The sequence below is a fragment of the Ornithorhynchus anatinus genome, chromosome 8 (genome assembly GCF_004115215.2).
Source record: "Ornithorhynchus anatinus isolate Pmale09 chromosome 8, mOrnAna1.pri.v4, whole genome shotgun sequence".
Taxonomy (NCBI): domain Eukaryota; kingdom Metazoa; phylum Chordata; class Mammalia; order Monotremata; family Ornithorhynchidae; genus Ornithorhynchus; species Ornithorhynchus anatinus.
The window spans coordinates 27,057,640-27,083,499 of NC_041735.1; the positions used below are offsets into that span (position 1 = coordinate 27,057,640).

Below are 25,860 nucleotides of genomic sequence, written 5' to 3' on the forward strand. Positions count from 1 at the left end.
ATTCCTTCCCTCACCCTTTTTCCCCTTCTGTTACCACTTCAACACTGCCGTGTCCCATATGACCTTGAATCCTCACCCCTTAACAGTTAGGCACTTACCCCATCTGTCCCCCCTTCACCAGTTATGTACTCGTCTTTAAACTCTGCCTTTCTCCCCCCACTAGATTGTAAACTCCCTGGAGGGCAGGAATTATAACTACTAATCAATCTCACTCTCCCAAGCACTTCAAACAGTGCCTTCCAGAGCAAACACTCAATAAATACTAATGACAGACTGATCAAAACTTCAGCACGCCTGTTATTCGGTCACACTTCTTTTTCTGAAAACCACCCAGTGTTTCCAGGGCTAGGATTTCATTTCATCCCCGTAACCTCCCAGAGAAGAAAGGAAAGGCAGGCATCACTTTCCCCATGGTCTTTCAACGAGTCAGGGTGGAGCCCATCAGGATCTGAACTAGATCTCCCCCGGTCTGATATCATCCCACTAGACCACAGCCCTCTTCCAGAGTCATCTCTAAACACACACACACACACACACACACACCGAAAATTACCCGTCGATCATCACTGAGCCCCTGCAGGAAAGTGTAAAGAAAACCCTAGAATACCTGGCGGCTTTTCTCTGGCCCCACCAGAAAGTTTCGATGAGCACTTCTTCTGATGAAGATGAGTTACCACATGACCCTTTCCCTCCCCTGAGGGATCCCTGCAGTTTTAGTCCAATTCCCTGCCTCTTTTCCATCCACTCTTGCAAGATGAGCGCATTAACATTTCTAATACTTACATGAAATGATTTCTCCACTACACAATTCATTGTAATGAGTGAAATAACTCTTCTATGAGAAATAACATCTCTTTCATTATTGCCCTAAAGAGAGCAAGAGAGAACACGGGTTATCCAAAGAGCGTTCTCTCTGAAGTCGACCCGACTGTAGCTCCATTAGTTAGATTCGGGGGTTGGCGTTCATGGGGTGGTTATACTTCATGGATATTTGTAGCTTAGCAATAGTCCTTTAGGATTAACCTCATTTCCCTTCTTAATCAATCAATTGTATTTGTTGAGCACTTACTATGTGCAGAGCACTGTACTGAGTGCTTGGAAGAGTATAATACAACAGAATGAGCAGATACATAGGGAAGCAGAGTGGCTCAGTGGAAAGAGCCTGGGCTTCAGAGTCAGAGATAATGAGTTCGACTCCCGGCTCTGCCACTTGTCAGCTGTGTGACTGTGGGCGAGTCACTTCACTTCTCTGGGCCTCAGTTACCTCATCTGTCAAATGGGGATTAACCGTGAGCCTCACCTGGGACGACCCGATGACCCCTGTATCTCCCCCAGCGCTTAGAACAGTGCTCTGCACATAGTAAGTGCTTAACAAATGCCAACATTATTATCATTATTATACATTCCCTTCCCATAATAAGTTTATGGTCTAGAGTTATCCAAAGTTCCCAGGTAAGAGGTTCTCTCTCCTCTCCCTACGACTATCTTTCAAGCACAGTCTTGTACACTCACAGTTCATTTTGAGATCCATTGCAGAAATCCTAACAATGCTATTACAATAAAGCACCACTTTCCTAGACTTTGACCTCCTGAAGGCATCACTAGGGGGTGTTTTTATTTGCTTTTCCACCTCCTAGATCCTGAGGAGATTGGTGGTTGTTCTGTTTCAGGCTTTCCGGCTTCTTTTCTTGCCTTGAATAGCAAATGAGAACCTATTTTTTTTTTTTTAACAAATCTGCAAAATGTACCTACTGTATAATGAGCATTCTGGCTCTCTCTGTAAACTTGTCTGTATAACTCTCCTATGTTGGCTGCTACCCTATCTTTCTCCAGGTCTGTGTGGGTAAACATAATTTTTCATCTACCTAATTATACCAAGTCAGGGGAATAAAGGACAGGGAACAGTATGAGCCGCTCCCATAAGCAATAAATACACTATGAGGATAATAGTAATGTGCCCTCCTGTGTCTTTCAGCGTAGATTTCAAAGTGCCTTTTACCTTTTAATTAAGCCTCCTGATCTCTCTGGGTTCACCGTTGAATGAGTTTGCATTCTGTGTGTATATTGTAATTAGGCTGACCGTAGCACTTTTCGAGAAAACTGGGCTTCAAGGCCAGGGGTAGCATTTCAACACGGTGCCGTCCATCCGACGGAAGAGTTTCTCATGAGGGACCCAATTTAGCGCTCACCCCACAACCTGATGCTAGCCTCCTGCCAATGAATCGTGACAGGCGGGGATCCATGGGTGCGGGTGTCCCTTTTCCGATTCTGGGACATTTACCGATGTTTTCATTCCACAGTCCTGCCAGCCCCAAAGCAGTACTTCCACAGTAGTAGACTAATCCAATCTGACTTCCTGGCTCGGCCGCTTGCCTGCTGGGTGACCTTGGCCATGTCATTTAACTTCCCAGGGCCTCAGTTTCCTCACCTTCAAAATGGGTATGCGATATCTCCTCACCTTAAACTGTGAACACCGCATAGGACGGGGACTGTGCCGGATTTGAACACCCGGTAGTCATCCCGGTGCTTAACACGTTCTTTAGCACATAGTAAGCATTTAACAGATACCATTATTATTATCATTATAATAATCGTTATGTCTGACCCGCAGCCCTCCACTCAAGGGGAAAAGGCCCTCTGTACACGTTATGTTCATTCACCTACTAACTCGGCCTGCACCTGAGGCAAAATTCTGGTGACGGACGATTAAAAGGGGCCATGCCTGCAGATTCGGGTGACCGTACTTTCCCCTCTAGTTAGAAATCTGTTCCCTTCCTGCCATCCTAGAGTCCACCGGGGCCACTAGAGGAAGCCCAATGGGGTCATCCTTCCTCCCTCCTCTCCTCTTCCCCTCTCCCTTTCCTCCCCTTCCCATCGCCGCCCCATAGAGCGGGCATAAATGAGGAATTGCTGCCGAATTTTTTTTAAAAAAAGAAGACACAAGCATTGCAGGATCGTCCGCCCTTTCCCGGGTGCCCCTAGAAGGCTTCGGGAATCCTGGAATCTCTTGAAATGCAGCAGGTTTCACCACCGAAGCAACACGAATACCACGATTCGAAGCCCAGTTGGTGATTCGGAAGTCTTTTGTGTGCTTCCTGTAACTCTGTAATCTTGTCCCTCTATTTCCATTTTGAGAGGGTTTTGGTTTTTTTTGGGCTTCGTTTTTGTAACTCCCTTGGCTTTCTTTTCCCTCCCCAGATGACCACTCAAGAGTGAGGCTGCTGCTGTTGGATGGAGACCCTCACTCAGATTACATTAATGCCAACTACATAGACGTAAGTGGATCTGGAGATCCGTTACGGATCTGGCAGCGCTCGGCTTGCAAAGACCGCGTATTTCCGAGGGAATCGGGGAATAGGCTTAATGGGGTCGACGTGGTCTCTCGTCCCTCAGCTGTGCATGTACAGAAACTGGCTTCTTGAAAGGTTTTGCTTTAGAATGCAAATAGGATGGATATCAGAAGGCCCACATTTTCGCCCAACCCTTTTCAACCGAGTCAGACTGGGTGTACGGGAGAAGGGGAGAAAAATCAGAATGCAAGGGCAAGAGATGGAGAATTACTTCCTCTGACCCATATGCCAGATGTTAGAGTGGACATGGATTATGAAGTTACAAATACCCACACACACATAAACGCTCACACCCACATCCTTGACCGCTTCTGATTACAAGAAACATGACTGTTCTCTTTAAATCAACTGATTCAAAATGCAGACCTGTTCTTCTGCCACCATCCAGCCATACCGGCGATTCAAACTAGAAGACCAATCTCTTTCCCTTTAAATATCTAGTTCGATGCCAAACATCAAAATCCAGCTCAAATCTGCCCTTCATCTCAGGACGGGGCCAGTGACATATTCTCCCAGGTGTAATTTATTTCTATGAATGCTTGTCTCCCCCTCTAGATTGTAATTCTCACTGTAAGCTCCTTGTGGGTAGGGATCGTGTCTGTCAACTCTGTTGAACTGTACTCTCCCAAGTGCTTAGTACAGTCCTCTGCACAGAATAACCATTCAGGCATTGCCAGCGACGGAGTGACGTGAGAAGGAGCCATAGCTCCGTGGACCAGGTGGCTTCGTTCCACTGAGTCGGAGGCTGATCGGCACGGGTTGAGTGAAATGGGCTGAGATTCCCACAGCACTTAGCCGCTACATCTGCCCAGCTCCTCTTGGAGACCTGGTTCCATCTCAAGGCCGCCAGGCCGGGAATATACCCAGGAACTGCCGTGCAGTCCATCCAGACAGGCCCCATGCCTAGGAAGTGAGAGGGGGAGAACAGCCTTAAATTTGCCAGCAGCCACACCTTGTATACATATCTGCACTTTATTTATATTAATGCCTGTATCCCCCTCTGCACTGTAAGCTCGTTGTGGACGGGAAATGTATCTTTATTGTTACAACATACTCTACCAACTACTTAGTACAATGCTGTGCACACAGTAAGCACTCAATAAATATGATCGAATCTCAATAAATGCGATTGAATGAATGAATGGTCAAATTGAGTGGAAGAAGCCCAAGAAGCTTTGGGTCATGCCCTTACTTCCCTTGGGACTGGAGCTTGTGAATCCTCATTGTTTCCTTCTCTTCTTCTTCTTCAGGGATATCACCGACCTCGCCATTACATTGCCACTCAAGGTCAGTAACCTGCATGGTTCTTTGTAGCATGGGGTACCGAGAGCACCCTCGGAGCGGAATTTGCTGTGACCGCCGTCTTTAGGATGGGAGGGAGATGAATCTACGCGCGACCTTTAAATTCTGGCAATAGGAAATGAGCAAAACCAAATTTTCACCTCTGGAATCACGACACGGGGGTGGGACTGGAAAGGCCCTCAGAGGGGCCGACGATTCTCTTCCACTGGGAGTCAAGCCTGTTCTTGAATTCGGTTGGGAATGGAGACTCAATGGGAAGCAGATTGACTGCAAATCAGATTTTAACTCTATTTACCCAGTGGTGAATGAGACAATTTCTGGTTTCCGTGAACCTTTCCGTGATACTTGAGGTTTCTAACGTGATTCGGTGCTTCTTCCTCTCTCAACTTTCATGCGGTAGCATCCGTATTGGAAACGTTCATGAAACCGAAAGCTACCGTGAGTAAGATCAGAGCTTCCGATAAGCTCGGGGCTCGACTGTCAACTTGTAGTCTCTCAGCTGATGGATGGAGTTTTTCTGAACCACTCAGTTACCAAAAATAAGGGCAGTGGCTGGTCTCTGCACCCAGAGATCCCCATTATCTTTTTCGTCTCTCCTGTTGGCAGGTCCGATGCAAGAGACAGTCAAGGATTTTTGGAGGATGATTTGGCAGGAGAACTCTGCCAGTGTTGTCATGGTTACCAATCTCGTGGAAGTGGGAAGGGTAAGCTACTTGCAAAATTATGTTTCCAGCCACCACGCGAAAGGAACAAAACGAAATGATGGGTAGCCCCTATCCATTTTCCTGTGTCTCTGACAAAAAGAGATATCTTCCACTTGCTGCACTTCGGAAAGAGTTGAAATAGATTTAGTCACTCATTGTCTTCCTCTAAATGGGCAGCCTGGTGGGGTTTTTTTGCTATCCCCTTTCCCTCGTGTCACCATCCCCAGCGTATTTTTGTGACTCCCAGTCATATTTTCTTATTTGAGGATAAGGGGAAGACTGCTATTTTATTACCCATTTTATTGCACAGTGAGATTCTATTTAAACTGGTTTCCAAAGTGATGATGACCAAAAGGGGCACTCCTGAGAACTGGAAGGAAGGATAGCCTTATTCCCAAGAGTGTCCTCGGAACTAAAGTCATTTCTGCCGTGATGTTTGGCAGAGTCATAGAAGTAGCATGGCCTGGTGGAATGAGCACGGGCCTGGAAGTCAGAGGACTTAGTTTCTGATTCCGCTCTGCCGCCCGCCCGCTGTGTGACCTTGGGCAAGTTAGTTCACTTCTCTGGGCCTCAGTTCCCTCATCTGTAAAATGGGGATTAAACCTTACTCCCAACTACTTAGATATGAGCCCCGTCTGGGACAGGGACTGAATCCGACCTGATTAATTTGTATCTACCCTAGCGCTTAGAATGGTGGTTGGCACATAGTAAAGCCCTGAACAAGCACCATTATTATTGTTTAGTGCAGTGCTCTGCAAGCACTAAGAGCTCAATAAATTCAATTGATTTATTATTATCATTTACATGAATATATACTTTCAATATACTGCGTGGTAGAACCTGATGGGAGGATAAGGGAATGTCCTCAATATCATGAGCTCATTGTGGACAGAGATCGTCACTGTTTATTGTTATGTTGTACTTTTCCAAGTGCTTAGTACAATGCTCTGCACACAGTAAGCAGTTAATAAATGCGATTGAATGAAAGGATCCACAAGTTAGAGCAAATAGATTTGGAGCGGGAAGAGATGGCTTGGCATGTGCATGAGATTTCAGTTGTGACTCGAGGTAGCTTGATATGGCGCAGCCGCAGCTTGAGACTATGAGCCCCACAGGCACCGTACCGAGCGCTGGGGTGGTACAAGCGAATCGTGTTGGACACAGACCCTTTCCCATGTAGGGCTCGTAGTCTCAATCCCCATTTTACAGATGAAGCAACCGAGGAGCAAAGAGGTGAAGTGACTTGCCCGAGGTCACACAACGGACAAGTGGCAGAGCCGGGGCTAGAACCCGTGACCTTCTGGCTCCCAGGCCCGTGCTCTATCCGCTGTGCCATGCTGCTTCTTGTACGATACGATAAGTGATTGGACCGTCGGGATAAATAATTTGGATGGAGAGGAAGAGGCAGTCCCTAGAGATGTTGTGAAAGAAGAACCGACGGGATTTGGTGACAGATTGAATAGGCAGGATGAATGAGAGAGATGATCGAGGAGGATAATGCTAAGGTTATGGGCTCGCGACACAAGGAAGCACGGTGGTGGTGTCTAGAGCGATGAGAAAACCCGAAGTTTCGGGTGGGAAGCTGAGGAGTTCGGGCAAGATAGGAATCCTCTAAGATGATCCCGATCTCCTCCGTCACCTCCCAGTAGCCTTTGTTGCGTTGAGAGAGAAGGGTCGGTGGTGGCTGCCCCAGAAATCTTATTCCCAGCCCTAGAAATCTTTCTTCCAGCCCTAGAAATCTTTCTTCCAGCTATGCTGCTAGGACCAGGTGGGAAAAAAAAGGCCGAGAAAGGATACAGCGTATCCCTTCGCTTTTTGGTTCACCCTGAAGGGAAGAATCAAAAAGGATATTCCAGCCGCCCTGAGTTTAGTTAATAGATGCAGACGACATTCCTGGTGGACCAGCGCTCTGGGAAAACAGCCCGAGCTGAATCAGCGAGCAATCTCTAGGGGTCCCCGGGGCACAGAGGGCCGGCCGGTGCTTTCTCTCTGCCTCTGCCTGCGGGGCTTGGCCGCTTGTGGATCTGCCTTTGTCTCCTGGATAGCGTGTCGATTAGCGGCAGATTATCAGGGGGCCACCCTGTTGTGATCGTTGCACACCAAAATGTTCTCCGTAGGTATTTACTGCGTTGCCTTGCTTCAGGATCCACTTAACGGCATTTTCTCTTTCCAACTACTCTCCCTTGGCTCCCCACCGAACAGTTGATTTTGTAGCCTACCTCGATCCAATCTTCCCAAGCTGGCGACAGCCTGGCGGAAATCAAGTCCAGTGACGAGTTTGCTTTGTCTCATACCGTACCGTACACTTGGAGAAGCGGCATGGCCTAGTGGATAGAGCACAGACCTGGGAGTCAGAAGGACATGGGCTCTCATCAGCGCGACTTAGTGGAAAGAGCACATTAGGTCAAGGGTTCAAATCCCGGCTCCACCACTCGTCTGCTGTGTGACCTTTGGCAAGCCACCTAACTTCTCTGTGCCTCAGTTACCTCATCTGGAAAATGGGGAGGAAGACTGGGGGCCCCACGTGGGACAACCTGGTTTCCTTGTATCCACGCAGTGTGGCTCAGTGGAAAGAGGCCGGGCTTGGGAGTCAGAGGTCATGGATTCGAATCCCGACTCTGCCACTTGTCAGCTGTGTGACCGTGGGCCAGTCACTTCACTTCTCTGTGCCTCGGTTACCTCATCTGGAAAATGGGGATCAAGTGTGAGCCTCACGTGGGACAACCTGATTACCCTGTATCCACCCCAGAGCTTAGACCAGTGCTCTGCACATAGTAAGCGCTTAACAAATACCAACATCATTATTACCCCAGCGCTTAGAACAGTGCTTGGCCCATAGTAAGTGCTTAACTAATACCATAATAGTAATATTATTATTGTTAGTATTATTATTCATTCCAGATCTGCCACTCGTCCGCTTTGTGACCTTGAGCAAGTCACTTCACTTTTCTGTGCCTCAGTTACCTCATCTGTAAAATGTGGATTAAGACCGTGAGCCCCCTATGGGACAGGGACTCTGTCTAACCTGACTTGCTTGTATATGTCCCGGCGCTTTGTACAGGGCCCGGCACATAGTAGGCACTTAAGAAATCCCACAGTTACTGTTATTATCGTTATTAGGACTTCATCTATGGATATTTGGTCCTGCTGTTTGGTATTAAATATGGCACCTAAGAAGACTCAACTGAATTTGACCAATAATAATAATGTTGGTATTTGTTAAACGCTTACTACGTGCAGAGCACTGTTCTAAGCGCTGGGGTAGATACAGGGTCATCAGGTTGTCTCACGTGAGGCTCACGATTTTCATCCCCATTTTACAGATGAGGGAACTGAGGCACAGAGAAGTGAAGTGACTTGCCCACGGTCACACAGCTGACGAGTGGCGGAGCTGGGATTTGAACCCATGACCTCTGACTCCCAAGCCCGGGCTCTTTCCACTGAGCCACGCTTGATCAAATGTGACGGCGTAGTAGAGCCAGGCCTTACATTGATCTCGTGGATTGGGCAGCAATACCAACGAGTAGAATTGAATGTCACTCTGGAGCTTGATATCTTCTTCTGACTAGACTCTGCCTGTCGGTTTAGTAACGGTATCACTCACTTTCTTAATTCAGTTTCTTTAACTTTTGGTCACTGCCTGATTGAATATCAGGGTCAGCAGCCTTCCCTGGAACAGAACTCCGTTGTAGGTTTTGATGTCGTTCCAATGTTTGGTTGCACCAGTTTTCCTTGGGAAGGTCAGTCTGTGATCTCTTTTCCCCTTTGTTTTTATGAAATAATGCTGAATGTGCCAAAAAGTGATCGCCAGTAGTATGTCGCATTCTGGGACAGTTAGCTCTGTCATCAGCAAAAATTAGTTCTTGGAAGACTGCTACGAAGAACTCTGGGATAAGTCTTCGGCTTACTCATGAAAAAATCTTGACAGCTTCAGAAAAGATTAAATAATACCAGAACCGTGCTAAAACGTGATCTGTGATAAGAAAGGCATCTGAGAAGGCACCAGAAATGCTATATCGATCGAACGACCCGTCGCAAAGGCAGCTCAAAATAACTCCGGAGAGTCACTCGTGGGGCCGGAAGGAGCTATGAGCGGTCGTCGGGTTCGCGGCCCCACCAAAATGGACAGAGCGTGCAAATCCAAGGGCTTGTGGTGGTGGCCAGCTAGATGCAGCGCAAGCTTCAAGTCGTGACACCCAGTTGACGTGGTCACCCTCCTGTTACCTCAATCTGCATTTTGCGGACAACAAGGGTCACCCCTGAGCTGCTCTCTTCCTTCTAAACGCAGTTGCCGTAAACCCCAGGCTCTCTAACCTGCTCTGCTGCAGCGAGGAAAGGCTGTGGCCATTAAGGGCCGAGGGATCGTGCCTTGATCACATCCTCCAGCATTTCGTAGGGTAATCAAAAGGTAGTTTGGGTGACTCGATGGAACGTTCCAGATTTCCAAACAGCAAGAGCCCGTTCATGCTCTGTTTCCCCACCCCACATTGAAAGATAATGAGGCAGATTCTCCCAGTGCTTACGGTGCTCCCAGGGAGAATTTGGTGCATTTGTAAAAGCTTCATTAGGCTGACTTACCTCTTTCAGGCCATTCACGGTTCCATTTTGTATGGGGAAAGTGGTTTGAACTCGGGAGGCACTCTATCTCAGTTGGGTCGCACAGCTGGGCAACCTCCCAAATCTTAGCCAACGATATGAACATCTTTGTTGTTGGTTTTCTGACACTTGTGGCCAGTATGAATCCAGGAGCAGAAAGATTAGAGGAGAACCCACCCACAGAGAGCTTCGAAGAGGTGTGACGGGGGGGGGGGGGGGGGGACGGGGGACTGTAAATTCACGGCAGACAGGGAATGTGTCTTTTATACTTATACTCTCCCAAGCACATAGTATAGTATGGTACTTCGCTCCTCTGATGCTAACCTTCTCACTGTACCTTGATTTTGTCTATCTCGCCACCAGCCTCTCGCCCTCATCCTGCCTCTGGCCTTTAACGTCCTCGTGCCTCATATCTGACTGACAATTACGCTCCCTCCACTTCAAAACCTTATTGAAGGCACATCTATTTCAAGAGGCCTTCCCCGGCTAAGCCCTCCATTCCTCTTCTCCTACTCCCTTCTGTGTCACCCTGGCTTGCTTGCCTTCATTCATCCCCTTCCCAGCCCCACCGTCGCTTGAGTACATATTTGTAATTTATTTATTTATATTAATAATCTGTCTTCCCCCTCTAGATTGTAAACTCACTGTGGGTTGGGAATGTGTCTGTTATATGGCTATATTGTACTCTCCCAAGCACTCAGTACAGCGCTCTGCACCCAGTAAGTGCTCAATAAATGCGATTGACTGATCAGCGAGAGATCCAGCTGTCGTAGCCTCCCTCCACATTCATGAACAATTCTCTGATCCAAGCTCCCTTAATCTGGCTCTCTCTGGCCATCCCAGCCCTGACATCCACGGCTTCCCCAACCGCCATGCTGCTCCCTTTCCTATTTGACGAGACCCTCTGGCTTGCTATTAATGCTGATAATAATTACGGTACTTGTTAAGTGCTTACTATGTGCCAAGAACTGTTGTAGACACTGGAGTAGATAAAAATTAATCAGGTTTGGACACAGTCCCTGTCCCACTTTGGGCTCACACTGTTAATCTCCATTTTTTATGCAGGTGAGGTAACTGAGGCACAGAGAAGTTCAGTGACTTGCCCAAGGCTACCCAGCAGACGAGTGGCAGAGCTAGGATTAGAAACCCTGACCTTCTGACTCCCACTGAAACAAACGATTATTAATGTTGCTATTGACTCAATGACATCAGCCAGTTGTCGGCAGAATTCTTTTCTCCTCAGAGCTGTCTGTCGTAAGTGGGTCGTGGGTGATGTTGATGGAGGCTCGGGCGTTGTGTTTTAAGAGCCCAGAATTAGTTATTGTCCAATTGATTATGCACTCAGTCAGATCTATGAGTTCTCATTTAGTTGATTGAGATTTCAAGGTGAAAACTGAAAGCCGTCATTCAGAAACTCCATCAGTATAAACCGTCGGTAGCTCCAGCATTTTGGATCTCCCTTTAATCACTGAGACTAGTTCCCCAGAAAATGGAAATGTGAACTCCGTATAATAATTAATAACCATAATAGTTGCGTGTTTACTGTGTGCCAAGTACAGTCCTGAACACTGGAGTAGATTAAAGGTTTTCAGGTTGGACACAGTCCCTGGCCCACGTGGGGCTCAGAGTCTATGTAGAGGGAGTATGATTTAATACGATTTTACAGATGAGGAAATTGAGGCACAGAGAAGTTAAGGTCTCCAAAGGTCTCACAGCAAAGTGGTGGAGCTGGAATTAGAACCAACAGTCCCTGGCCCACGTGGGGCTCAGAGTCTATGTAGCGGGAGCATGATTTAATACGATTTTACAGATGAGGAAATTGAGGCACAGAGAAGTTAAGGTCTCCAAAGGTCTCACAGCAAAGTGGTGGAGCTGGAATTAGAACCAAGTTCTTTGGATCCCAGGCCCATGCTGTTTCCACTAGGCCAGGGTGCTATCCCGTCGCTAACCCATCGATCAGTTAGTGTTTTTTATTGAGCACTTACAACATGCAGATCACTATACTAAGCATTTGGGGAAAAAAAATAGAATATAGTTGGCAGGCACAATCTCTGGCCTAGGATCTTACAGTCTAGAGGCCGTACCTGATGTTGGCATCACAGAGTACCTTGATGTTACCAGAAGAAATGGTTATTTCCTTTCTGTTCTTTCCTTTCTTCCTTCATTCATTCAATCATATTTATTGAGCCCTTATCGTGTGCAGAGCACTGTATTAAGCACTTGGGATAGTACAAAATAACAACAACATGAGACGTGAAGTAGCTTGGCCCAGTGGCTACAGAACAGGCCTGGGAAGTCAGGAGGACCTGGGCTCCAATACTGGCTCCGCCACGTGTCGGCCGTGTGACCTTGGGTGAGTCACTTAACTTCTCTGTGCCTCAGCTATCCCATCTGTAGTATGGGGATTAAGACTGTGAGTCCCATGTGGGACATGGGCCGTGTCCAATCCGATTAGCTTGTATTTACCCCAGCACTTAGAACAGTGCCTAGTACATAGTAAGTGTTTAACAAATGCCATAAAGACAAATGGGAGGCTTTTGTATCATACGAACAGGATCTTCCCTGGATGGTTTAGGGTAGAGATAGCTTGTGTGCTCCAGCTCCCGATTCATGTCTGTAGTGGTTAAGCACATGTTCTGGGCTGGGGAGAAGAAATCAATAAATGAATCTTATATAGAGAGCATTTCCCGTATGCGGAGCGTGGAACTAAGTCCTTGGGAGGGTACGATACATTAGAGTTGGTAGGCACGTCCCCTGCCCACCGGGACCTTAAAGTCTTGCGGGCAAGACAGACCTTAAAATACATTATGAATAGGTATGCAAACGCTGAGGGTGGGGTGAAATGAAGTGTATTAATCCAAGTTCAAGGACAACACAGAAGGCAGAGGGAGTAGAGAAAATGAGGTCTTAGTTGAGGAAGGCCTCTTGGAGGAGAAGTCATTTTAACAAAGGCTTTAAATGTGGAGAAGTGAATGGGGAGGGAGTTCCAGGCCAGAGCCAGGATGTGGGCGAGGGGGCATCAGCAAGAAAAATGAGATCGAGGTACAGTGAGTAGGTTGGTGATAGAGGAGTGAGGTGAAATTGCTGGGCTGTAGTAGGAAATGAGAGAGGTAAGACTGGGGGGGGGGGGGCAGGGCAAGGTGATTGAGTGCTTTAAAGTCGACGGTAAGGAGTTTCTGTTTGATGCAGAGATTGATAGGCAACCACTGGAGGTGCTTGAAGAGTGGGGAGACATGGACTGAACTTTCTTTAGAAAAATGATCTAGGCAGTAGAGTGAACTATGGACTGGACTGGGAAGAGGCAGGAAGCAGGGAGGTCAACGAGGAGGCAGAGTGCCATTTCCCTATGGACTGTAGAAAAGGTCATTGTGTAAAATGATGCATTCTCTAAAATATTTCAGCATCCCCACCCTTTTTGCTGTGAGCCTAGTCTCCTCCCAATCTTAATTTCTCCTCCTTCTCTCTTCACCTGTGACCTCTTTTCACTCTTATTTTTTATTCATGGTCCCAGGACTTTCTCTTCCTTCGTCCTATTGCGTCTCATTTTACACATTCACTTTCCCTCCTATCCTTTCCAATGGGACTACTCTGTCACCCAGAACGGGCAGCCTTACCTTCAAGAGTTAATTGGGCTCTGAGGTTTATGGAAGGTTCAGGCCCGTGGAATCCAAACAGAATGACCTAGTGGATAGGCCGTGGGCAGTCCGCAAGTCAGAAGGATGTGGCTTCTAACCCCGGATCTCCACTTAATGCTGTGTGACCTTGGGCAGATCATTTCATTTCTTTGTGTGCCCGAGTTTTTCACCTGTGAAATGGGGATTAAGTTTGTGAACCCCGTGTGGGACAGGGACTGTGTCCAATCTGATTTACTTGTAACCACCCCTGTGCCTAGTACAGTTCCTGGCACCTAGTAAGCACTTAAGTGCAATAATTATTATTTTTATTACTATCAGAATTGAAATTGCACCAAACGTTTCATTTAAATTCGAGGCTGGAGTCAAGTCGGTTCTCGGCGACGGATTTTTCTCATTCTCCCTTTCATTTCTCTTTCTTCTCTCCTGCAGGTGAAGTGTGTCAGATACTGGCCAGATGACACAGAAGTCTACGGTGATATTAAGGTCACATTAATTGAGACAGAACCATTGGCTGAATACGTCATCCGGACATTTACCGTTCAGAAAGTAAGCTCGTCTCTTTACCGTCGGTTCCTAGCGTACCCGATCCTAAAGCTCAATTTGGGAGATGTATCGTTGGCAGAATTGTTATTATTGAGGTAGTCTTGGCAGAATCTTGAGAGATAGAATTGGCTCTTCGTCAGGAAACCTAAGCAGCTGCCGTACGGTGACCTTGGGAGGGTGCACGTGCAAGCCGGAAGGATAGATTAAGTGAATAAAAAACACAGGCAGCACGGCCTCAAACAGTGCTCTGGAACAGTGGACTGGCGAGATACTCCACTGCAGTCGGCACATCAGCCTGGCCTGTGGGAATCGGGAGAGGGACGGCTCTCCCAGAGCGAAGCCTCAACAAAGATCAGGTTGCCGAGAGGCAGGCATGAGAGCAGAGACGGGCCCACCCGTTTTTCCAATGATCCTTAAGCGCAAACTTTGTGGTAGGGTGTATTTATCATACGTCAGTTTTTGTCAGCCACATTTGTCCCCTTGGATGGGATGGCACAGTCAGAAACATCACTGTCGAAAGCGAAGGACGGATGCACGTGTTCATATGTGTACACACGTAAAAAAATGCCCACACTTACCCAACCCAGACGCATCTGATAAAGAATGCCCTGAGAAGCCTTAGAAGGCTACAGGTCTACAGTGCAACATCACACTTTCTCTCTGCCCCGTAGAAGGGGATTCCAAATGGGACGTTACATACTCACCTTAGGACTCCCGTTGTCAGTCAACTGACTGAATACTGACATTGACTTTGAGCAGATTGAAAGTGTCTGTGTCTTGATTCTTGCCCCACCGTGCGGCAATACAGACACCTTGTGGATGGCCCTTTTGTTGGAAGCAGCTGGAGGGTTGTAGTACCTGAGCCGAGGGAAGGGAATGGCAGGTGGAAAAAAACCGAGGGTGTGTTTTTCTCCTCAGAAAGGCTACCATGAAATCCGAGAGATCCGACTCTTCCACTTCACCAGCTGGCCTGACCACGGGGTGCCCTGCTACGCCACGGGCCTTCTGGGTTTCGTGCGGCAGGTGAAGTTCCTCAATCCGCCCGAGGCGGGGCCCATAGTTGTACACTGCAGGTGGGTGCACTCTCTACGTCACTGTCTCTCTACTGTGCAGCCCCTCGTCTCATTCTTCTGTGTTTTCTTCAGCGTGGTTATCTCCGTTACCCTCCAGTGTCCGTACAGCCTGCCTTTAATAACTAATAATAATGATGGCATGCGTTAAGCGCTTACCGCGTGCCGAGCACTGGGGTAGATACAAGATAATCAGGTTGAACAAAGTCCCTGTCCCCCTTGGGGCTCATTCTCTTAGTCCCCATTTTACAGATGAGGTAACTGAGGCCCAGAGAAGTTAAGTGACTTCTTCCCCAAGGTCCCACAGCATTCACGTGGCAGAGCTGGGATTCAAACCCAGGTCCTTCAGACTCTCAGACCTGTGCTCTCTCCACTAAGCCACGCTTCTTCTCATCCTTCAATAATAATAATAATAATAATGTTGGTATTTGTTAAGCGCTTACTATGTGCAGAGCACTGTTCTAAGCGCTGGGCTAGATACAGGGTCATCAGGTTGTCCCACGTGAGGCTCACAGCTAATCCCCATTTTACAGATGAGGGAACTGAGGCACAGAGAAGTGAAGTGACTTGCCCACGGTCACACAGCTGACAGGGGGCAGAGCCGGGATTCAAACCCATGACCTCTGACTCCCAAGCCCGTCCTCTTTCCACTGAGCCACGCTGCTTCTCTTCACATCTTAGACCAGGGCCAGCACCCAGAAAACCCTTCAGCCAGTCAATCAGTCGTGTTCAACGAGCACCTACTATGTGCAGAGCACTGTACTAGGTGCTGAGGACAGTAGAATTGGAGGACATGAGCCCTGTCCAGGGCTAGCTCTGCTCAGGAGCGGAAGGCTTACTTGTTAATTATTGAAGTCTAAAGCCTCAGTTATTGATTGTCTGGTTGAGGTTCCTGGAGTTTGGAGTGGGAGGGAAGGGTAGGGTTTCTCTGTCCTTACAGGTGTCAGGAGATTCAGTCACGTTTCAAGTCTCATAATAAGCTGCAAACAAGTGGGAGGGACAGCGAAAAATATTCTCCGTTCCCTGATCAACAACTTGAGCCTTCTGTTAGGCACAGGTGACCAGCAGGATGATTCTGCATGGAGTCACACTCTCCCAGGACCCATCCTCCAGCTGCAGGAAAATTTGGGGTTAACGGGTGCTGTCCGGTGGCCCACCGGGGAGAGGTTGGCGGGGAGGGACGACGACAGCCTCCCCGGCGGCTTTTCACCTACTTGCCTTCAAATTCCAGTGAAAAACCCACAGGTCTCTTCCTTGCTGGGAGCAGAGTGGGAGGAGTAGGACAGCGATCCAGACCCAGGCTTCCAGCTCCAGGAAATCTAGGGGTAAATGGGTGGTCTCCCGGAAGGTGAGGGGCGGCAGCCCCGTGGTAGAGCAGACAGGATCCCTGATCCTCTCTACTTCCTTTCCCCGCTTCACCCTCTCTTCGCTAGGAGTGCCAAAATTAAAAAAGGGAAGAGCTTCATTGTAAAAATACCTCTAAAGTGATCGGTTTCAGGAAATTTGCCAAACGTGGGGCTAGCGGACCATAAAGTCTGATTAGCTACATGAAACCGGGAATTCCTCAGCACACAGATCATTGCTGGAAGCTCCCGATCAGGCTCACTCTTCCCCTCTTCAAAGCCCTACTTAGAGCTCACCTCCTCCAAGAGGCCTTCCTAGACTCCCTCTGCTCCCTCTGCTGCCCCTCTACCCCCCCTTCGCCTCCCCTCAGCTAAGCCCCCTTTCCCCCCCCCCTTTCTCTCTGCTCCTCCCCCTCTCCCTTCCCCTCCCCTCAGCACTGTGTTCGTCTGCTCATTTGTATAGATTTTTTATTACCCTATTTATTTTGTTAATGAGATGTACATCACCTTGATTTTATTTATTGCTATTGTTTTAATAATAATAATAATGTTGGTATTTGTTAAGTGCTTACTATGTGCAGAGGACCGTTCTAAGCGCTGGGGTAGGTACAGGGTCATCAGGTTGTCCCACGTGAGGCTCACAGTTAATCCCCCTTTTACAGATGAGGTAACTGAGGCACAGAGAAGTTAAGTGACTTGCCCACAGTCACACAGCTGACAGGTGGCAGAGCCGGGATTCGAACTCATGACGTCTGACTCCCAAGCCCGGGCTCTTTCCACTGAGCCACGATGTACAACCCCTTGATTCTATTTATTGCTATTGTTTTTGTCTGCCTGTCTCCCCCGATGAGACTGCAAGCCCGTCAAAGGGCAGGGACCGTCTCTATCTGTTGCCGATTTGTACATTCCAAGCGCTTAGTACAGTGCTCTGCACATAGTAAGCGCTCAAGAAATACTAATGAATGAATGAATGAACCCATACCCTTCCCTAGTTAGGGAGTGTTACCAGAGCTCCTCTCAAGGAGACCACTAGTCAAGGGAACGAATCGAGGCTTCATTTAGCCTGATGTTTTGTGCCTGACAGAGCCGCAGAAAGATTGCGAGAACTGCATAATGGTTGCTCTCCTTGTCCTCCATCCACCATCCCCAACTTTTCCATCTACTATTAATAATACTAATGAAAAAGGTGATTACTGAGTGCTTACTATGTTCCAGGCACTGTACTAAGTGCCGGGATAGATGCAAGATAATTAGTGTGGACATAATCCCTGTCCCACATGAGACTTAGAGTCTAAGTAGAAGAAACTAATCCCCATTTTACCAGTAAGGAAACTGAGGCACAGAGAATTTAAGTGATTTGTTCAAAGTCGCACAGCAGGCAAGTGGCAGAACTGGGACCAGAACCCAAGTCTTCTGACTTTCAGGCCATGCTGGTGCCCACCAAAACCATATCTCCAGTAATCCATTATGGTCTTTTTACCCATTAATTTATCCAAACTCCTCTCAAGCTTATTGATATTTTCTGGCAGCACAACTTCCTGTGGAGACACATTCCATACTCCCCATCTGCCGGGTGAAAAAAATGTTTCCTTTTGTTTGTTTTGCACCTTACCACCTTCACCTTGAGCAGGTGTCCCCTCCCGTACCCCCATCCCCATTGTGGTGTTGTGAGATTTGGTGAAGAAATGCTATTTTTCTATGAGCTATTGTTAGCTTTCCTATCTTAACGAGTCGTTCTAGGTTGTAATTACTGATCCTCTTTCCAAATGCCTCTCTGGATACCACAATTCGATATCTGTGCACAAGCTCTCTAAATATAGGAGGCCTTTAAGTTAGCAGTAAATCTCTTTGTTAACGTATGGAGAGTACGTTGCTAAAGGAATAGAAATTGTCATCTACGCTTCGAATGGCACATATGAGAAGTACCTGTTTTTGAGGATTTGCTTTTGATGAACTTGCCCATCAATTCATGATCAGTAAAATTTCCTAGTGTGACTTATAACTGGACTCTGATTCTCCTCGGAACCCGCGCATCGCGTCCACTGCTTTCACCTCTTTTCCCAGGCCGCTTCCCGTTCACTTTGGCTTTAACTGCCGTTTGCATCTCAAGATCCAGCTAATTCTCCAAGAAAAGCACTGTCTTGCTGATGAAAATGTAACTAAAATGTATTTAAACCTGTTTCTATCTTTAACTGTTCTCAAATTTTTAAATCAAGAGTATTTTTGGAGGAAGATGTCCTCAGTATTTTTTATTTATTACAATTTAACCATCAATATACAGATGTTCAAAATGCTTACATTTAGAGACAGGTGTTCAAAATGCTTACATTTGAGAGACCTGTGGAGTGTTTTGACTATTTTTAGCAGGAGGGGTTACATTTTGAACTTTGACAAATGGAGATATAATTATTCCCAGCTTATTAAGGTGTGTTGTCCAAGATTGCAGGAAGACAGAGGGAGGATTTTAAATAGAATTTACACCTTCTAAATCCCAACCCAGATGTCTCTCCAGTGGAATGCACTTCCTTTCTGAATGTCTAAATGGTGCTCTTCTTTGTCTCTTTCTCACACTCTCCCTTTCTCTCCCTCTACATCCTTTCTCTCTCCCTTTTTCCCTCCGTGGCATGAGGTCTCTTCAACAACACCTCCACACAGATCACCTTGTTTTCCATGCCATCTACACTTGTCAGAGCTTTCTTTCTGCCGAGTGGCTGATGGCCGTCTCCAGAAGCTTCCCAGCCGATAGTCTTTGATCAAATAGCCCCGCTTCTTTGAACTCATTGATGATGCCTTGTCCTTTCTTCCTAGCGCTGGTGCGGGGAGAACGGGTTGCTTTATCGCCATAGACATCATGCTCGACATGGCAGAGAATGAAGGCGTGGTAGACATCTTCAACTGTGTGCGAGAGCTGCGGTCCCAAAGAGTCAATCTGGTACAGACCGAGGTAAAGATCAGTGGGTCAGGGCTCTTTCCCACATCTACATCTAACCATTCAGCAGTGTGGCCTAATGGAGAGAACATGGACCTGGGAGTCGGAAGGTCCTGAGTTGTAATCCTGCCTCTGTCTCTTGTCTGCTGTGTGATCTAGGGCAAGACACTTAGCTTCTCTGTGGTTCAGTTCCCTCATCTGTAAAATGAGGATGAAGACTGTGAGCCTTATGTAATAGAGGGGCTGTATCCAACCCGATTATCTTCTGTCTACAAAAAATATTCTATCTACCCTAGTGCTTAGAACGGTTTCTGGCACATAGTAAGTGTTTAACAAATACCACAATTATTATTATCATTCTTAATATACAGAATGTGCTCTTATGACTTGCTGGACTAGTTGTAATGGATCTGTCACAAAAGAAGGTTTTGTAGCGTAGCATCACATCAGATTAATCAATGGTTTTTATCGAGCGCTTACTGGGAATAGATCACTGAACTAAAAACTTGGGAGATTACAGTACAACAGAGTTGGTAGACATGTTCCCTAACTACAAGGAGCTTATATTCTAGAAGGGGAGACAAACATTTTTGTTTACCTGCTAATGGTATTTGTTTAGCACTGGATATGAAGGGAGAGGGAGTTCCAGGCCAGAATCGGGATGTGGGCAAGGAGTTGTTGGTGAGATTGATACACAGTGAGTAGGCTGGCGTTATAGAAGCGAACTGTGTGGGTTGGAGTGTAGTGGGAAATCAGGGAAGTAAGGTAGGAGGGGGGTAAGCTGATTTAGTGCTTTAAAATCAACAGGAAGAAGTTAATGTTTCTTGTGGAGGTACACAGGCAAGCACTGGAGGTTCTTCTGGAGTGGAGAAACACGGACTGAATTTTTTTTAGAAAAATAATCTGGGCAGCAGAATGAAGTATAGATTGAAGTGGGGAGATAAGAGGCAGGGAGGACAGCAAGGAGGTTGCTGCAGTAGTCAAGGTGGGATGTAATAAGTTGTTGTTCAGCAGAGTAGTAACAGTTTGGATGGAGAGGAAAGGGCAGATGCTGGTGATATTATAAAGGTGAACTGATGGGATTTGGTGACAGATTGAATATGTGGGTCGAAAGGGAATGATAAATTAAAAATAACACCACGGTTATGGTTTGTGAGACAGGGAGGGTGGAGTTGCTGTCTACAACAATGGGAAAGTCAGGGGATGGTAGGGACTTTTGTGGAAAATGAGTTCTGTTTTGGACATGTTAAGTGTGAGGTGTTGGTGGGATAGCCAAGTAGGGATTTCTTGAAAGCAGGAGTAAATTCAGAGCAGGAGAGATATCAGGGGTGGAGATGTGGATTGGGGAATTAATCCATCGGTGGTATATATTGAGTGTTTACTTTGGAGAGAGTATTTGACCAAGTGCTTGGTAGAGTACAGTACAGTCGGTAGACACCATCCCTACCCTCAAAGAACTTACACTCTAGGGAGACGGACATTAAAATACACCATGGTTAAGGGAAACAACTAATCAATCAATATTATTGACTGAGTGAGTTGCTTACTGTGTGCAGAAGACTATACTGTTTGGGAGAGCACAATATAACAGAGTTGGTAGACAGGTTCCCTGCCCACAAAGAGCTTACACTCTAGAAGAAAGAGCAAGGACATGAACATGAGTGCTGGGGGTCAGTGGGAGAGTGGGGTGAGCATCAAAGTGATTTAGCAGGTGGGACTAAGAACACGGAAGAGGCAGTAAGGAAGGAAAATAGGATTACAGGATGGGAATTTAGTCCGGGAAAGCTAATATTGGTTCATACTATGTATGTAAAATAGACGGACCATGTGTTTGGGTGGTGATACGTAAAGAGTAATATAATAATATAATATTACCTAATAATAATGGTAATAATAATTGTGGTATTTGATAAGCCCTAACAATGTGCCAAACACTGTAACAAGCGCTGGGGTAGACACAACATAATCAAGTTGAATGCAGTCCCCCTACCACATGAAGCTCACAGTCTTTGTAGGAGGGAGAACAGGTATCGAATCCCCGTTTTAGAGATGAGTAAATGAAGGCACAAGGAAGCTAAATGACTTGCCCCCAGCCATACGACAGACAAGTGGCAGAGACAGGATCAGAACCCAGATCCCCTGCTCCCAGGCTCGTGCCCTTTCCAATAGGGCGCGCTGCTTCTCAAGCACAAAGTATAGCGCTAAGTGGGTGCTCAGTAAATGCTATCAATACTATTACCTACGAAGTTGGGAGAATCATCTTAACAAAGTTGAGACCTCACTGGTACCATTATTCTTTAGTTCATGGCAAGAACTAATTGAGGTACTGGAATCCAATGCCCCGGAAGAATTCACTGAATATGAGACCGATTCTCCCCTTATATCGGAGCCCAGCGTGGACTAAAAATGTGGAAACTCCCCCAGCCTGGATTCCGCCCGACAAGTTTGAATCCCTTCCCGCTCGGGCCTATCCCAGACCTGCTCCTATCCAAGCTAGTGCCGGCTTCCATCCCAAATAAGTCCTGAAATGGTCTACAAATGAGGCAAAGGAAACTAGAAATGGGTCCTGCCTTCTCCAGGGGTATAGACTCATCTGCATCGGGATGGTTGAGTTACAAATGAGTGCCAGCAGTCCAGAGGACCATTATCGAAAGGTGAAAATTCCCCCTGTGTTCGGTAATGCTGCTCTCCTTCAGCCTGGCAAACCTAAAATGGGGGATGGGGAGGTTGCAGGGAGGAAGGGAACTATCTGAGCTCAAATGGACTGGATTAGGTTCAGGCCTGACTCTACAAAGCTCTATTTCCTGGAGTGGAGTTGGGCGCTTTGGGATTGCAGAAATACTTCTGAGATACTAGAAGATGATTTAGTGAAATGATCCAGTACTTTACTAAAATTGTCTAATTTCCTCAAAGAGGCCAGAGGGTGAGCAATTTATTCTCAGAATGGGATCGTCTGGATGGATCAGAACATATTATTTCTGACCAGGACGGGTATAATTTTTAAAATGAAATTGTCAGGAGAAAAATCTGGGTTTTGCCTGAATCGCCACAGAGCGAAATAACACTGGAAATTTGATCCTGCGGTTATCAGGATGGGCTCTGAGGTAGGGAATCCTAGGAAATATTAGCTTGGCAACAATGACAATGGAGACTGGGGACAAAAGTGGGATTTTCTACTTTCAGACCTCCTTTCCTCCCCACCAATCTCTTGCGGTCTCAGTGACTAGGTGCACATTTCCTGAAAGATGCAGTATGTGACGGAAGCAAATTCCAAAGGGGAAATTCTCACTGGCAACTTGAACCTTCTTCCAGAAGTAACAAATCCACTATACTCTGTCTTGTTCCTTTGCAGGAGCAGTATGTCTTCGTCCACGATGCCATCCTAGAGGCTTGTCTTTGTGGTAATACGGCTATTCCGGTGTGTGAGTTCAGATCTATATATTATAACATCAGCAGACTGGATCCACAGACCAATTCCAGCCAGATAAAAGATGAATTTCAGGTAAAAGGCATATGTCGGTTTCCATACTAAGACCAAACACCATGCTAACTTTCAGCTTTCTGATGATGCCGAGTGGGCTAATTAATTTTTTAAAAATCAATGAAAGTTTTGCAGAAGAGATGACATGTAGGACTGTAGGCAGTGGACCAGGTGTGCAGATTTCAGATTTACAAGGTAGTATTGGTAATTGGAAGAGGTATCATTCATCTGCTCTAAATAGCATAGAGAATATCCCCAGCCACTGTGCCAAGTTGGAAAATTTGGCCACCTCTTTTTGTAGAAACACCCTATTTTTATTACAGTTTAAATGAAAGAGTAAAATACAGATGAGTAGACATCAGGTTATTCCAAAGCAGCTTTGTGGGTATTCAATGTTGGGAATTATGAAGACATAACAATCATTTTATGCCAAGAAAAAGAAATTAATGGGAAAGACTTCCTTCCCCAAACAGCATTTTCCTCAGGGTCAAAAGGAGGGTGTTCCTTCAGGTAGTAGAGCTTCCAAATATACATTTGCCTGGGCGCTTTCATTCTTTTCAAAAAACAGGATATTTAAACCATTGGCAGTTCAGCAGAGATCTCTTGGGACTGCAGTGGCATTTTAAAATGAGATTTTTTTTTTTTACTCCATTGCTTTATTTCCAAAATGTATTTTAATTCTTATATTTCAAAGGTTAATCTGGACATATCCTATGTCTGGACCTCAGTATAATCTAAACTGAAATCTGATGCTTTCTCTCTCACTGTACACAGTAATGATCCTGTGAGCAAAAACACACATCCTTTCTTTGGGTAAAAGAGAAGGTATTTAATATAGGTACTCTTGGGTCGGGGGAAGGAGGAGGGGTGCCCTCTGCTAAACTCACTTCCCACATCAGACTTGTAATTCCCAAATCTGAAGCCTGGGATTTCATGAGAATCCAATCTCCCTTGGTGTACTTAGAATTGCATGAGTAATTGGAAAGATACCTTACTAAATACTGAAACCTATTAATAATAGGATTGTTAAAATTCACTGATGCATTTGTAAGGAAAAGGGAAGGATGTATTTTAAAAGAGAAGTGATAGCTGAAAAATAGTAACATAAAGTATATCCGTTCACAAATACTTCATCACCCCAAGCCCTCAAGTCTTCACTAGCTCATAATCCTCCAAAATAATACTTAGCACTTGTATTGCATCTGATTTCTCCAAAGCACAAATGTGAAATAATTAATCCCTACAACAAAACTGTGAATTACAAAGAAATATGTTGCTCTCTGTGTTTGAAGAGGGAGGGGCAGGATGAGAACAGGCCATTTCTCTCTCATTCTCTCTAATTTCCTTCTCTGTCTTCTTTCCCTCCTTTAAACCTTCCATTCAATCAATTATCGGTGACGTTTATTCAGCACATGCTATGTGCAGAGCACTGTACTAAGCACCTTGGAGAGGGCAACACAATAGAGTTGGGAGACACAATTCTTGCCCACAAGTGGATTACAGTCTAGAAGGGGACACTAGATATCAAAATAAAATAAAGGCCTGCTCTGGGCAGCAGCGGCATGGAAGAGAGTCGAGGGCAGGGACTCAGTTATCTTGCGTGGAAGAAAGCAATGGTAAACCACTTCCCAATTTTGACCAAGAAAATTCTATGGCTCCACTACTAGAACGATTGCAGATAGAGGTGGGAAATTCTGGGGGAGATGTGTCCGTGGAGTCACTATGGGTCAGAAATGACTCAAAGCGTAAAACAAGAACAAGGGGAAGTGGGCAAGTATAGGGATAGGTACAAAAATCTTGTGGAGCTGGAGGTCGATTGAGATTTAAAGTGCTTAAGGAGTACAGACAGATGTATAGGGGATGCAGAAGGGAGGGTGAATAGAGAAAAAATGAGGGCGTAGGCCCCATTCCTCTCTCCTCCTCTCCCCTCCTGTTTCCCTCCTTCTCACTCTTGCTCTCTCTGTTCCTTCCTTCTTCCCTCTCTTTCTTTCCCTTGCTCTCCTTCTCTCTCTCTATCCCCCTTCTCTTCTCTCTCCCTCTTCTTTCTCTCACTTTCCTTTTCTCACCTTCTCTTTGTCTCCCCCCTTCTCCTTGTTCTCTCTCCTTCCTTTCTTCTCTCCTCTGCCCATCTCCTCTCCCCAACCCTCTCTCTTTCCCAGGTCAAGTTGCCCTCCTTCTTTAACTCCAGACCACCCTCTCCTTGCTAAAATAATGATGATAGTGGTATTTGTTAAGTGCTTACTATGTGCCAGGTACTGTACTAAGCACTGGGGTAGATACAAGAGAATCAGGTTAGACACAGTCTTAATCCCCATTTTATAGATGAGGAAACTGAGGCACGGAGAAGTTAAGGGACTTGCCCAAGATCACAGGAAGACAAATAAATGGCAGCGCCAGATTGGAACCTAGGTCCTCGGACTCACAGAGTCCTGCTCTTTCCGCTAGGCCACGTTGTTTCTCAAATGGCTAGAAGTGGAGGCCAGGCCTCCCCTCCTTTAGTTTCATGCATCCCTAGGTTCTCAAAAGACAGGTTGTACCTGGGTCTCGACCCGCCAGGAGGGAGGGAGCTGGGGGTGGGGGGGGGGGGGTCTGTCACCCTCAGGGCCTGACTCTGGGGCTTCGGCGGCATGCCAGCTGAAATCGGGATGGGGATGGGGGAGTTGCAGAGCAACTCGGACTCCGTGTGATTGTCCCAGCTCAGGCCTAGACCCTGAGAATTCAGTCATGATGAGGTTTCGAGCCCATTTAAGGTATAAATAGGCATGAGATCACGGTATTCTGATTAGCATCCGAATTAGAGTTCATCCCACCCGGGATTTACCCAGATGTCTACCTTGCAGGATAACATGGTTGGAAATTCTCTCAGACAAGGTTATAGCAGTGTTCCTCTCCTCCTCTCCCATTTCA

General features: G+C 46.4%; 1 protein-coding gene and 1 long non-coding RNA gene across 10 annotated transcripts in view; one reads left to right on the top strand and one right to left on the bottom strand.

The window, feature by feature from the left end:
* The window catches only part of PTPRT (protein tyrosine phosphatase receptor type T), a 900,646-nt gene that overhangs the window by 847,398 nt on the left and 27,388 nt on the right, over positions 1 to 25,860 (top strand). For all 9 annotated transcript variants that reach the window (XM_029070022.2, XM_029070024.2, XM_029070020.2 and 6 more), the window contains 7 exons: positions 3,199 to 3,275; positions 4,601 to 4,637; positions 5,259 to 5,356; positions 14,017 to 14,133; positions 15,049 to 15,203; positions 19,352 to 19,487; positions 22,825 to 22,974. In XM_029070022.2, coding sequence (XP_028925855.1) covers positions 3,199 to 3,275; positions 4,601 to 4,637; positions 5,259 to 5,356; positions 14,017 to 14,133; positions 15,049 to 15,203; positions 19,352 to 19,487; positions 22,825 to 22,974 — 770 coding nt within the window. The remainder of the gene's footprint in view (positions 1 to 3,198; positions 3,276 to 4,600; positions 4,638 to 5,258; positions 5,357 to 14,016; positions 14,134 to 15,048; positions 15,204 to 19,351; positions 19,488 to 22,824; positions 22,975 to 25,860) is intronic.
* Positions 18,780 to 25,860, bottom strand: part of LOC114813665 — a 74,594-nt gene continuing 67,513 nt past the window's right edge. Inside the window, exon 3 of the long non-coding RNA XR_003761377.2 lies at positions 18,780 to 19,472. This is a non-coding gene — a long non-coding RNA (uncharacterized LOC114813665). The remainder of the gene's footprint in view (positions 19,473 to 25,860) is intronic.